We start from the raw sequence: 15441 nt of genomic DNA, 5'->3' as shown, positions 1-15441 counted from the left end.
AGGGTTAGGTAAGACGAGGTACCTCTTACATTTTACACACCTAGGAATTTTGTGTCTAGAAACACTAGGTAAGTGGTTGGTGCCACCCCATGTATGTTTTGGCCTCTTCTTTAGTTAGTTAGTCAGGATTTTAGTTTGTTCTTTTTCATATTGGAGTGCAAGAGTTTGGTAGGGCCTGGTTTGTTTTGTTGTTTTCATTTCTTTGGCACTAACCTCCCAGTCCTCACCTTCCCCACCTGGGAACTGTTTGTCCTGTTGTAACGACGAATAAAACTCTGTTAAACACTGAACTGTCTTTGCTGCTGTTTGGCCATCTGTTGCTGTCCGGGTGCCGTTTTTGAGCACTCGGGTCGTAACAAGTTGTAACACCTGAAAAACAGAAACCTGAAGAAAAGGCTCTCAATTATGGGTCAAAGCAAGCATTTATGAGTGCTCAGATACTCCTGCCTTCTCCGTTTGTTCTTTCACAACATTCAACAATGGAGCAGCAACACGTTGTTCTGCTTTTGGTGGTTTTAAAGCCCGGTTTTGCACCTTCGCCGGCTCTCCCACAGTCCCGCTCTACGTCATCACTGATACTTCCTGTGTTTGAACTGCTCCGATAGCGGTTGTGTTCATGGTGCTCCTAATCGCTCTAGACTTTTATTGGAAATGCTCGAAGACCGGCAAAAACAATTGCTCTAGAATTTGCCTGATTGATCCGCTCTGGACTTCATTTGTGTTCACACCACCCAAACAAGCCGGACGATCAAAGAAAACAAATCCTAGGCTGTTTTAACCACTCTAGGATCCGTTCGTGGGAATGCACCCTTATGGCGCGTTCACACCAAATGCATCAAAAGCGTCAGGTGTACTTACACAATATATGGTGCACGCGCTTCTAGGAGCGTCGAGAGGTCCCGCTGCGCATCCCGTGCCTCCAGTGCGGCGTGTTTTAAAACTTTTTGCCGTCCGGCGCCTCCAACGTGGTCGACGCTAGAGTTGGGATTGTTGAACTTTTGGGGCAATCAGGAGCATTCCCCAACCGTGACGTATTCAGAATAATGGGAAGAGAAAAAAAAAACACTAACTGGAGACAGATGGACAGGCGCTCTTCTGCTGGAATAGAGCGCCTGTAGTTGTTGTCCTGGTAGGAGATGCGGGTCAGCAAGTCATCAAAATGGGCCCGGGAGAGATGGATGTAGCGCTGAAAGTGACTCTCGTCCGAGTGCAGCTCTGGCAAATCCAGAAACGGCGCCAAGGCTCAAATAAAGCCAAGCCACTCTCTTGATAATGTAGAACCGGTGAACGGGAGTCGGAGGCGGCGTGTTTAGCAAGGAACTCCAAACTTTATTCTCCATTCATCCACACTTCTCGATAGTCCTCTAACATCACAGTGCACACACTGAGTCACACCAAAACACCGCCTTCTCAACACAATAATGTTCCCCACCACTTCACAGTCACTGGGTGAATTATGAACGTAACTGATCGTCACAATAACATCCATTGTATGAACACCACCGGCAACAGAGAAGCCCCTCCCCTAAACGTGCTCAACGCGCTCTCTTTCCAACTTGTTTGGACGTGCGTCCAGAGTGTCTTCGATGCTGGTGACAAGCATCTGATTCAATGAACACAAATGTCCAACTAGGGGCGTGAGGCACGATTTTGATGCCGAAACGTATTTGGTGTGAACGCAGCATTAATCTTTGTGGCGGATGCCTTTAACCTTATCAAACCATGACGTCCATGAGTAATTACTACGTCAATTTGTCAAACATGTCGACTTCCACAAGTGTGAGTTTAAAGCGCTTTTAATTTCATATGAAGCTTCTATATACTAGTGAAGCTTATAAATATAGTCTTTCAGTTGGGCTTTCTCTGCCATTTAAGTTGAATATTTTCTTTAATACCGCTCTGCCATAAAAATGGGATGTTTTTTTGGGTTATAGAACAAATATGAACTTCTTGATTGCGAGTGTTTCGCCACAAAAACATATCCTTTATTGTTTGACATACACATGTTTGCTTTGTTGAGCAGTTCAATAGGTTAAGACCCATTAATTAAAAAAAATATAAGCAGCAAAATCTTGATCGTCTCTGTTTAGACAGCTGGGGGATCAGCATTGCGGGGGCTTGAAGTCTTTTTTTTTTTTTTTTTTAATGTACTTTTTCAGTGAGCCTGTAGGACTAAGCAGGAGTGATGATGAAATAAAAAAGACTTTGTGTTGGACTCTGCCCACCAATGTGCTTTGCTGGACTGGAAATGTTTATCTAGCTGAACCCCATTCACCCCGCAACCTTCACTGAATCCCGTATCGCTGCAACAGAGACTTTGACTGGACTGTACACATATCAACACCCGTGGAGAGGGTGAGTTATCCAAACTGAAATGTGTCCGGATGGTTTGTGAACTCTGGCAGTATTGATTCCATTTTGAAAAGATATCAACAGATTTGGTTCTGCTAATTAAAAAAAAAAAAAAAGACCTTTCATGGCTTTCTTCAATTCAAACTGTAGCACTGCTATCATGTGGAATGAAAAATTTATAGCGAATCAAAAAAAAACATCAATAATGGCCAATATTTGGTCAAGTTAGAATAAAATAATGTATTTTCTCTATATATTCAATATGTTTTCGTGCAACTTTTCTCAAAAAGTTGTCAAATCTTTTCTCTATATAACTATATACAACTATAGAAAATAAAGGACGAGGTTGTCTTTGTTTACTTTAGATGTGCAGTTGCTGTCCCTCAGCCATTTGTCAATAAAATGATAAGGCAGAGAAAACGATAAAGAATGTACACGATGTCAGTGTCACCAAATACAAATACAGTGAGTCGATAGCGTTCAATTTATTTCACATCTGTTGACCAGAGCCGGAGGAAACGGTAATAATGCGCTCTTTAATTTTCTAAACTTGTTGAACTAACCAGGTTTTTCCCCTCACTGACAGATGGATTTTAAAAGCCTTGCCTTTATTTTCCTCCTAATGCAAGGTGAGCCTTTAGAAGGAATTAATATTCTACACCTTGGATTAACTCTAAGCTTCACACTGGCCTTGGTTTTTTACCGACCAATGTTCCTTTTCTCAGCATGTGGGAGAATTCTGGCCCAGACTCCAGAACCAGTGCAGCCGGACTCTCCAGGACTTTTGCAGAGGCTGCTGGAAAAGGCTAGGTACACTCCAACCATGCGTACATGCAGTGTCGTAATAGGTCCCACTAGGGCTGCGCGATAAATCTCAATATTTTATGACAAATAAAGTCATTTATTACTGATGCAAAATGTCACACAGGCTAAAATAACATCACGGTGCTTTGAGATTGGTTAAACAAAAAAAAACTTGTGCATGTATCACAAACATTGGCAACTATAGTCGCCCCAAAAGTAAATGCACAAAATGACAGCAAAATATACACAAAATTACTACAAAAACACAAATTAACAGAGAAATATACAAAAGAACAACACAAATACTTTTCTCGGACCACAAAAGACACCAAAGGAGAAAAGAACACACAATGGGACAACAAAAAAACTGACAAATGTACAAATACACACACACACACACACACACAAAAGAACAATACAAATACTTTTCTAGGACCACAAAAGACTTCAAAGGAGTCAAGAATACACAATGAAACAACAAAAATCCAAAAACAACATTCAAAGGAAAAATGCACAAAACGACCCAGAAAGACATTGAAGTTACCAAAAAAAAAAAAATACACGGAGATACAAGGAGAAAAAAAATGCCAAAATAGAAAACTCAATATATCCTGAATCTATCTATCTATCTATATGTATATATATATTGTCAAGCCTATGTCCCACACATTGCCTTATATTGCATGTACATTTAAACTTTTTTGTGCTTCTTACAGGGAAACTAAAGAGAAAATCCAGGGTTACGGAGAATTGGCGCAGGGCTATGCTGACGCTTTCTATGAAGACCACATCCAACCAGTGACAGACACCTATGTTGAATGGGTGTCGAGTTTAAAAGACTCAATGTGGGAGAAAATCCAGAGTAACATGGAGAACTACATGCCTTTCACAGGGAACTAAAACACTGTAGTGAACAAATGTGTCAGAAAATCAAGGCAGATTTCAATAAAAAAAAATTCTCATGAAAAACCTTGTCTCCTTTTCCTTTTGCCAAACCTGTTTCAATCAATAATTCTTCTTCCTCCTGGACTTTTTCAATGATTTACTCAATTACATATAGTTCATCAAATGACCCGGCTAACAATTTTCATTTGGGTACAAGCCGAGTTCATAGAGTTTTAATCTTAAATGAGGGGGAAACCTTGAAATAATGGTGCTAGAGTGCAAAGGACACATGCCAATGCATCCTCGGTGGCTGCACTCAGTCAATGAACGAAAGCAAATGACTCAGCAAGTATTGACACAGCACGGTATGTCCAGACAAGTCGTGCATGATCGACCTGCTGACCACTGGACACCTTTTGTTTCGAAATGTAACGTCTGCTGGTTGCGAAATAGCTGATTAGCATCAATGGAGCCAATCATGAGTATCTTTTATTATTGCTGCAGGAGGCTTTGCGCCACACGAGCCTGGACTGTTACGACACGGATGCCCTCTGACATTTCGCTAACAGGCGTCCGCTGTGCTATCAGGAGGGCTCCAAGTGCATCTCGTCATGCAAATGCAGATAAACTTACATTTCACGAACATTGCATAACCACAAACGCCACATTTCAAGAAAATTGTGTATTTTGGACTTTGTGTAGATGAGTGTCTCTGCATATGTGTACATTTGCATGCAAGTGTATGTGTGTGTGTGTAGGTGTGTGTATGCTCATCAGATGACGTTTGTTTGCAGTCCCCCCCCTATATCATCCCATTCAGATGTGAGCTCCAGTTACAGACAACTCGCCTTCAGAGGAGACTGTCACTTCTTGGATCTGAGACTCCAACACTACAGCATCAGGTATGGGTATGCACTCGTCTTTCTTCACAATTCTTGTTTTTCATCTAAAAAGATTGTTTTCTACTATTTTGTTTTAGTTTTTCTCCATGTTTATTTTAATGTTTCCCTTTTCTTTCAGATATGAATACCAAACTCACCCTTGCTGTGCTCTTTGCACTGGGTAAGCGCAACATATTTACACAAGCTGACACCAACATGGTGGTATTTTATTTTATTTTTCTTCAATTTTATCCTAAATTCAAAATCATTTGTATATGTTCCAGTTAGTGATTTTTTTTTTAAAAGTTATTCTGCCATATATTTAACAACATTGCACAGGGTTTTGGGTTAGCTTTAGCATTGCATTTACAAGTAAGCTCAAATTTAGCCGGAACGCAAAAAAAATCTGTACACAGGACAAAAAAGATTGGGAACCACTGTTCAACTGTATGGTACTCACATTACTGTAATCAGTTTACAGTAATTTTACTTGTACTTAAGTACAATTTTTTTAAAAAGTGAAGTAATTCGTTACATTTATACAACCAACCGTTACTGACAAAATCATATATATATTTTTTTTTATTTTAAAATGATTAACGGAAATGACAAGACAACAAACAAATGCATCACATCTTAGCCAAACAATAAATGTCACTATTCTGAGAGACTGAGAATTTTTTAGATTATTTTGAATTAAAAGTATTGGTGTTATTTGATTCAAAAAAGTACATTATTATTATTTCATATAAATTCAGTTCCAATTTTGCAAGATTTCATCTTTTCCTTTTTAGGTTTATATGAGATTTATTATAATACCAACAATAAGTAGCTAGTAACTTTTACTTTGAGTGTTATTTAATTGAGCTACTTTTTACTTGTGCTTGAGTATTTTATGTATGACTTACTCGTACTTGAGTAGGATATAACGGTTCATCTTTACTTGTATTCCAGTCTCTGTGAGCCTGTGTGAGCTTCCCACACCATCAAAGGAGCTTAAGGACAAATATGAGGACTACAAAACCACCTTCTACAGGAGACTCGCGAACGCCTTCCAGAAAATGCAGGGCCAGGCCGCTCCTTTGGCTGATGCCGTTTCTGCTGACGCTCGTGTGCAAGCCATCAAGGAATTCATGGAAACTGCGCAGGGCAGGCCCGAGGTCCAGGCTGCAGTCAAGGTTGCAGGGTGAGTAACAGCAATGAGTGCAGTGACAAAAATAAAAAGAGCAACAGTGGCAAAAAAAAAAATGGTCCAAAAGTGGCAAAAAACATGACAAGAAAAGAGTGAGAAGTGATTAAAATGGGCAAAAGCAGTCAAGAGTGGCACAAATAAACAAAAAAGAGGAAACAAGTGTTATTTATTGGGCAAAAGGTAGCTTAAATGAGCAAAACGTGGCGAACAATAGTGAATAAGGGCAAATATGTGGAACATAGAGGCAAATGTTGGGAAAAAGGAAATATCGGTAAGTTTTGATGGGCAAAAGGTAGCTTGTTTAGATGAAAAGTGGCAAAAAAAAAGGTTAAAGAATCAACAAAAATTTGATAAAATTGTAAAAAAGAACTTGCAAAAATAAACACAAACTGGGAAAAAGGGATATTAATTGGCCAAAGGAAGCTAAAATCTGAACAAAAAAACAAAACAAAAATTCACCATTTTTAAAATGGGGTTAAAAAGTTTCCCCATTTTAAAGTTTTCTGGGGGAATGATAATTAAAATGAAGACATAAAGAGCCACGTGTTGAGTATCACTGACCAGTTGATCAGTCCTTTCACTTACTGTATGTCTCACACTATCGTCTGTATTTCCTTTAGGAACATGGGAGGCGAGGTTGGTCCTCTGGTGGAAAAAGCTCGTGAGACACTCCTGGGTCTGTATGAGCACTACCTGCGTGCATACATCGGTGAATCCTTGGACACAGGCATCAAGAACATGAAGCCCTTCCTGGACTCCATCATGCCTGCAGAGTAAAGCACCACGTGAAGCCAATCCAGCAGTCGTCATAGATGCGAGCTCATAGATACTAGCTCATAGATGCTAGCTCAGATGCTGTAGCAGTGTAGACTAAAAGGAACAATGCACAATGCACACAAACGCATGTTTTTGCCTGATTTTTCTATCCATGTCTTTGCTCATTTTGTGCAGAGCTCGGCAAACATGTCCACACCACCTATACATATGCATGTTGTGCATGTACAGTTTATTGTGTTTGATACTCTAAACCAAAGTCGGCGTGGTGACTATTCGTATCTCTCTGTGTGTTTGTGTGTGTGTGTTCAATAAAATGAACCAAGAAGTACGGGAAAGACTCGTTTTTTTTATCTTAGATGTATATCAACAGAGTTGATTTTAAGTCTTGGAAATACCTGTTTTACATACTCCAGATCTGACTTTTTTTGTTAATCTGATAATCCCAAATACTGCATCGTATCATTATATATCATAATTGCATTACTTTTTAATGTTAAACTGTGAAAAAATGCAAAAATTATTAAAATATCCTACAAGTTTTCTCAAAGTATGACATATTTCCTTTAATAGAAAGTGATCACAAACCTAGGAAATTTAAAGTGAAGATACTATTGGACTGATATCTGTTACATATTGCTTGAATGTAGTCAGTTACTGACATATTTTGTTAATTTATGTATAGGTAGAAGGGCAAACTAGGGCACAATAATGTTGAAATTACTAATTTTCCTGCAATTAAATGTGTGGGCCCCACTTGAGATCAAACAGCTCCGTATTTGGCCCCTGAACTAAAATGAGTTTGACACCCCTGGTTTAAAGTTAGAAGAATTGGAAACCAATTAAAAGCACTTGGAAAAACTCATGAATCTGTTAGAATACATATTAAGGTGATGCTAAGTCATTTAAAATACCACAAATCAAATCGACCAGTAAATGCCTTTAAAAAAGAGAAATAACACCCCAAAATAAGTAAAGTTCCGTTAAAGTTTAATGGTACATGAATCCATAAACTAGTATAACCCTGATTTGTAGCTCAGTGGTGGCCTGCAGTGTTTTATTCTTTTAAGGTCGAAGGCTTTGCTCAAGAATCCACAGATGTTGAGATCAAAGTGCACGTGATGGCCTCCACTAAACCACTTTTCTGCCATTCTATAAAAAAGTAACATCAAAAATATAAAACCATTAAATTAGAAAAACATTTATTTTTGAAAACACAATATTAATTATGAAAAAAAACTAAAAACATTAAATGATTATAAGATGCATAGCACAAGCTACAATGGCCTCGTGAAGGATGTTTTAATATTTGCGAGTAGTAAATTAGCTCCAAAGTTGGGGCCTACAATAAAAATAAAGAAGTTGCAGCAGATGAATTATTGTTTCATATCCCAAATGCAGTTATGGGCCCAGTGAAAATAGTTAAAAAAAAAAAAAAAAAGTGTTTTTTTTTCAGATTCAAGAACGTGTCACCCAAGACCAATGCATATATGTGACTAATCATTAGTGATGTGAAACAGTCTATGTTCATAGCTCTAACCTGATCAAATTACAGGGAGCTGAGGTATATGCCTAAGTTGTTTACTGAAGGCCTAAAACATGTTCCAAACCCAAACTCCAAAAAAACTGTTTTCCAAATTTGAGGGAGCTGGCATGTCCACCACATAGAATGCATAGCAGATATTTTTATATATTCTGATAGAGTAGGTGGAGCTGTATTACTATATCACATTTCAGTTTCCTATGTGCTTGGAGTTCCTGTGATATTGGAAGCTGAAAATGGAAGAAAAATAAAGACGCATAGAAATCGACACATACCCCCCCCCCACACTAAAAGACCCTGCTTGTTTTGGGTTGCAGATTGTATTAATGGAGGCTTTTTAGCTCCCAAACCTTCAGCAGGTGAAAAGGACGACTGTACGTGAAGCGAATGAAACCTTTATTGATACAAATCTTCTTTGTTGTATAATTAACTTTAGTTCTAGTCCTCTGGCGAGTCTCGCTGAGGCCTCCAACATTGATAGCTGATCTTCAACCATCTGTCCACAGCTGTACGGGGGACTGACCCAAACCCTGGGGTTACACGGAGCGTACATGTGACACTGCAGATAAAATATACATTTACTGTAAGATAATGCATATACAAACCTTTCGTCACTTGCAGGTAACTCAAAGGCATTTTGGGAAAGCTAAAAGGTGGACAAGAGTGTTTTATATGTGTGATAGTAGAACAAACTGTCCTAATCGTCCTTTATTTTACCACAATACCACTTCTTATTAATTAATTTATTTATTTCGCTTATGCTTGTTTGTATGGATTTGTTGGCTTTTTTTCCTTTTTTTATTTTATTACGAATTTTATATTTTAATAGCACTTTGAGATGGCTTTTGTTGTAATTAGCGCTATATAAATAAAGTTGAATTGAATTGAAAAGCTTTCGTAGTATGTGTACACACATTTTTCCATTTCTAGCCCACATGGCTAACATACATGATATGTATAACATAAATACTGTAGATAAACATAAATACAAGGACGGACTTTTAGTGCTTCATTTCTAAACAAGCTTTTGTTCCTCTTGACTGCTCTCTTCACACCTGACTGCAAAAGTTTTTTTTAAAACCAATTATATGAAAGGTTGATGTTTAGTTATATAATTTTGTACTTTTAAAAACTTTTGGAAGTTGTTTAAAATTTGGAGATAAAAAACTACCCTTTTCTTTAGCATTATTTTGAGTGTGATTGTCGCGTGACAATTCCTTATTTTTCTGTTTGCACTGCTGCGCTTTTTCGCTATTATTTTAAGCTGAAAACGAATCCACATTTTCATTTAATGATGTCAGTTTTGTTTGTGTGTGATGCACGAGCTAAAGGAAGGGAGAAAAGATGGAACAAGCATTCAAACTACACGTTGGAGGTGAGGAAAATATGTGAAAGAAAATAGAGTACAGTGTTTGGATAAATTATAATGTCATGGACAGAGAAGAGTGTAGACAGAAACAGCAAGTTTTCACAAACAAACCACATTTGGAAAACATTAGATTTTTTTATTTTTGATCAGATTTACAGCAGTGTTTGTGAAATTTGTGATATTTGCTTTTCTTGTAAAAAAAATAATGGCAATGTTGAATTTAAATGTTAAATCTAAATCTAAATGTTACCTTTAAATCTAAATATAAAATCTAAATGCTAAATGTTAAATCTAAATATCAAATATAAATTCTAAATGCTAAATGTTAAATGTAATATCAAATGGAAAATTTAAATGTTGAATCTGAATCTTAAATGTTAAATGTTAAATCTAAATGTTAAATCTGAATTTAAAGGTAAATCTCAATGTTGAATCTGAATCTAAATGTTAATTCTAAATGTCACAGGTGATGAACAAAATATTTAGTCCACTATGCTAATTCACCAGAATTACCAAAATAAAAGCTCATTGACACAAACGAGCGCAATTGTGTTGTTGTTGCATTAAATTTGCACTATTACAGGAATTTCCCTTCTTTTCCCTAATAACTCCACATACATGTGGATCTTTTCTGTTTCCACTGTTTATGTAAATAACTTCCTGCAACACCATGTTTAGAAAATAGTATTAAAGAAAGGTTTAATAGCATACAATAAAGAGTCTAACCTCAGGATGTGGGAAATGATCCTAACTACCCACAAAGTGTAGGAACAACATTAAAAAAACACACAAATTGTCCAACCTTGTGCCCTCATTTTGACACATTAAATGTGCATGTTTGATGGTTTCATAACCTGAATGAGCCTGGGTGACGTGTTCAACACACTCTAGGACTTGAGGACAATCCTTACAGGACTTAGGACCTAATGTTGAGTTTACGTAAGAGAAAACCTCTACTCATGGACACTTTGGTCTGGGGCAGGAGGTGAGAAGGTGTTGGAAAGAAGAAAAACGCTGTGTCGAAATGAATCCGTCTGTGGGTCACACTATTGTGTTAGTGCCAAGTTCTCTTATCAGGCCATCAGCTCCCAATCCTGTCTTTGTTTAAGCCTGTTTATTTTTATTATCAGGCTTACAGTGACACCTAAAACAGCTCTGCTCACAGAAATTACCCATCGTCATGTTTACATTGACTTATTCTGGGTTTAATCAGGTCACTTCCAGCGAGTACACACTGGACAGCAGCATAAGTTTATCTCCCACACAATGCACTTTGACTCTGAGAGCGACAAATCAACACATTGACAATCCTATATAAACAGGCCGGGCCAGCACAACATCTTAGTCTGATTCCTTTACACGGTCCTTACTGGAGAGAGCAGTGAGTATGAATACTTCTTACTTCATTTAAGGAAAACAATGAATAACTTGCAGCTGCAAAGCAGAGAAAAGTTCATGTAAAGGAGCTTCCATTACAAAGGAAATGTTTGCCAATGCCTCACCCTGGTGGATAGAGCACAGTGGGGTTTGAACATGTCTTTTTCTCCTTTTATCTACAGATAAACAGAAACCATGAACAGGCTGCTCATCGTCTCCGTGATTTGTGCACTTCTGGCAATCAGTGAGTGAATTTAAAGTCTCTTTGTAGGAGCATCTGGACTCATGTAAACTCTTTTAGGATAATAAGTAGTACTTTTTCTCTGCCATTTGTAGAATCTTCATTTATTTCATCCTTTTGAAAGAAATCAAGGGAATGATGTTCACTTTGTGGATCAAATATATTATTTAACCGTAACGCAGACAATAGCAAACAATCTCCAGGGGTCCCCAATCCTGGTCCTCAAGAGCCACTATCCAGCATGTTTTAGATGTTTCCCTCTTCCAACACACCTGATTGAAATGACCAGGATCAATATCAGGCTTCTGCAGAGTTTGATGATGAGTTAATCATTTCAATCAGGTGTGTTGGAAGAGGGAAACGTCTAAAACATGCTGGATTGGGGCTCTTGAGGACCAGGATTGGGGACCCCTAATCTACACCAAACACTTTGGCCTGTTTGACACAGATTTAGTTTATTTGGATATAAACTTAACTTTAGTGTCTTTATGTAATGCAATACAATTGTGTGTAACAATGTCCACAATGACCACAACTGTTTTAAAAAAAAATTAAGAATTCATGACTCAATGGTGTTTAAAAAATAAGATGAAATAATTATTACTATTGAATATAATGTATCCTGTTATTGTGCTCAAAATGTAAACCTTCATACTCTGAGATCATTTCTGATTATAAATATTACCTTAAATTTACAAATCATTTTAGTCATAGTTGTAGTAATCCAGTCATTTGTCTTAATCCAGTGTTTTTAGGATATCATAGGCGTTTCTTGCCATAGGCAGTATATACAGTATAATTCTGTTCAGTCTATTTTTTGCCGTGGCTCAGGTTTTTGAGGCGTCGAGGCATTTTGGAAATTTTTAAAATCACTCCTTCTCTACTGCTTATGACTGAAAGGGTGTTATTTCATCATTTTAGGGTCATTTCAAAAAAATAAATAAATTAAAACATAATTTTAAGGTCATTCCATGTCATTTAAAAAAAAAAAACTCAGGACATCCCGCGCACTTTGCTCTCAAAAAATTTTGATGGTAGTGAAATAACCCAAAGTTTGGGTCCAAATTAAAAAGGAAGACGTCGCATTAAGGAAATTTGTTTCATATCACAAGAAAAATCAATCTTTATACAATAAATTAAAATAGAGATCAGCGTTCCCACATGCAGTCATTGGCCAATGAACTTAGTAAAAAAAAAAAAAAAAGGGTTCTTTTTGGATTTTAGGAGCATGTCACCAAAAAACCAATGCATATATGTGACTAATCATTAGTGATGTGAACAGTCTATGTTCAGAGCTCTAAGCTGATCAAATTACAGGGAGCTGAGGCGTAAGCTAAATTGTTTACTGAAGGTCCAAACATGTTCCAGACCTGCAGACAAACTTTTTTCCAATTTTGAGGAGCTGGCATGTCCACCAGATAGGATGTATAGCAAATGTTTTTGTATATTCTGATAGAGTAGGTGGAGTTGTATTATTATACCAAATTATCGTTTCCTATATGATGTAGTTCCTGAGATATTTGAACCTGAAAATCGACACATACCCCCCCATTTGATTCAATGTTTTTAATGAGTTTTCTTACGTCAAAATGCGCTATAAAAATAAATTGGCCTTGCCTAGTTTTTGCAAACTTTGGCACCCCCCAAAAGCTATGAAATGCCTTTGGTTAGTATTATAATTGATTTACTATGAATTCATAAAATTTTACAAAAAGTGGCCTTGTCTTTGTGAAGGTGCCGAAGGCTTCCGTGTGCCGAGGCAGGTGGACGAAGAGGAAGGCACCATAACCAAGTTTACAGAAGCCATCAAATCCTACTATAACGGTGCCGTCACTACCGCCAGTGGATACCTGGATAATATTAAAGGCCTGCAGCTGGAGGAGAAAATCAAGTGAGAGAAATCAAATGACTTTTTACCTTTTAAACAAAAGCGTCCAGTTTGAATTTGTGTACCAGACTCTTTCCTTTTGCCGTCCACAGGAACCTTTACACCGACACCAGGACGGCGGCGAGCACGTACGCCGGCATCGCACAGGACCAGATCTACCACTTCTTCTACCCCCAGCAGTAACAAAACTAATAACGATACACAACAAAAGCTTTTGAACTCGACAACATCTCATTATCCCAAGGCCCTTGAAGCTTGAAACATCATTTTTTAAAAAGACGACAGACGTGCATCTCTTTGAGGGAAATTTTTTTTTTTTTTTGGTAGGAAATGATGATGATAACCACTCAGTTGGGACTCTGCTCCTTTGAACAAACATCAAAAACAGATTGCGAACAGCAGGAAACGCACACCAGGACCGTCACAGAGTAAGCACGCAGTATCATGTTGTGTAAAGATGTTTCCCCAGCTAATTGTTAAGCAATCAGGTACAAACGTGTTACTGAAACACCATCTGTGGGTGTCCGTGCTGCCTCGTGGTCCACAATTATTAACATTTCATCTCTGATTAAATCGGAATATTCATATCATGTCTAGAAATAAAATATTTATGCTAATAAAACAATAAAAAAGCACATTTGTGTGTTGCTACTTTACATATCTGCTGCTGTTTGTTGGTTCAACACCACTGACTTTTGTCATCAGTCTATAAATGTACAAACAGATGCTTCTGTAGGAATAAATAATAGAGGAATCGAAGCAACAACAAAGACTGTAACGTTGGCCTCATGGTTTCTGACACACAGCGATGCAAATGCTTTCTGACTTTCAGTGAAGACATAAATCCTGAAGATACAGCGAGCATTTGGTGTTAATCACATTCACAGTAACATCACGTCGTCTAAATCTGTAACGATTAGAAGGACAAAATGTCTTTCATTCTGCATCCGCTGTGGATTAAAGTGTTTCGTCAACTACTTTATTTGAAGACTGGATCATCTGATCAAACTCTCCATCTAAAGCGTTTAATTTCTAGTACAAATAGCATATAAATATGGATGTTTCAATTTTGTGTCCATCTTCATTTCCAGGTCAGCATCCTCCTCCTCTAAACCACACAACACGGCTGCTCACATAGTTATGTGTGCTCCCCAAAGATACAATTACTCCAAAAACACCCAAATATAGAGAAAAAATACACACAAAAGGCAAAAATAACAGGTAAACATACATTAAGAGAGCAAAAGTACCCAAAAGTGACTCCGAAAACACACAATTGTGTGGACACTTTTAAAAGACTGTTGAAGTCTTCACTTTTCAGAAAAGCTTTTAGTTAACTGGATTTAAATGTTTATTATCCTTTAATGTTGCTGCTCTTAAGATGTTTATGCACCCATGTTTTATTATTCTATTGTGGTGTTGCACTTGTGTTTTTACCACAACCCTGTACAGCACTGCAAAAAAAAAACACCAAAGGACAACAAAAAAAACCCAGAAAAAGGTCCGGGGGCCACATGTAATAATAATAATAATGGATAATGGCTTGGATTTATATAGCGCTTTCTTCGAGGATTCTCAAAGCGCGTTACAGAAACCATTATTCATTCACACCAGTCACTCACACAGTCATACCAGTGGTGGTAAGCTACAGTGTAGCCACAGCTGCCCTGGGGCAGACTGACAGAGGCGTGGCAGGCATTCCGCGCCTACGGCCCCTCTGACCACCACCAACATACATGCACAATTCATACTCACTCATACAAGGCAATGTGGGTAAAGTGCCTTGCCCAAGGACACATGTAGTTTTGTGCGGCTCCACAATTACTCCAATCACACCTAAAAATATAGAAAAAATACACAAAGACAAAAATCACAGGTAAACATACATAACGACAACAAAAGTACACAAAAGTGACTCCAACAACACACAACATAAATGCTCAAATTGATTCATAACACATAAAACAACAACAAAATCGCACACAATGAGAGATTAATATACAAAATGACTATAAAACGAGACAAACACCTTTGTTCTTTTTTGTATTATTGCTTAAGTTGGTCATTATTCTAAATGCTGACATTAATGTTGATAATGTGGCCCCCAGCCCTCGAAAATCACATTTTGTGGCCCC

General features: G+C 37.7%; 1 protein-coding gene across 2 annotated transcripts; it reads left to right on the top strand.

Annotated features, from left to right (window-relative positions):
• The first annotated feature begins 10774 nt into the window (after positions 1-10774).
• Positions 10775-13962, top strand: apoc2 (apolipoprotein C-II). 2 transcript variants are annotated; one of them, XM_028470817.1, is made up of 4 exons: positions 10775-11185; positions 11360-11421; positions 13153-13309; positions 13399-13962. In XM_028470817.1, exons 2-4 carry the CDS (start codon positions 11373-11375, stop codon positions 13487-13489), a joined length of 297 nt encoding a protein of 98 aa, XP_028326618.1. In that variant the 5' UTR covers positions 10775-11185; positions 11360-11372; the 3' UTR covers positions 13490-13962. The 2 variants fall into 2 exon arrangements, with proteins under 2 accessions (XP_028326618.1, XP_028326617.1); XM_028470816.1 differs by having other exon boundaries at positions 10778-11181.
• Positions 13963-15441: the final 1479 nt, after the last annotated feature.

This window comes from Gouania willdenowi, chromosome 16 (genome assembly GCF_900634775.1).
Source record: "Gouania willdenowi chromosome 16, fGouWil2.1, whole genome shotgun sequence".
Lineage (NCBI taxonomy): Eukaryota > Metazoa > Chordata > Actinopteri > Blenniiformes > Gobiesocidae > Gouania > Gouania willdenowi.
Note: the sequence above shows the minus strand (reverse complement) of the source record. Positions and strands in the feature narration are given on the sequence as shown.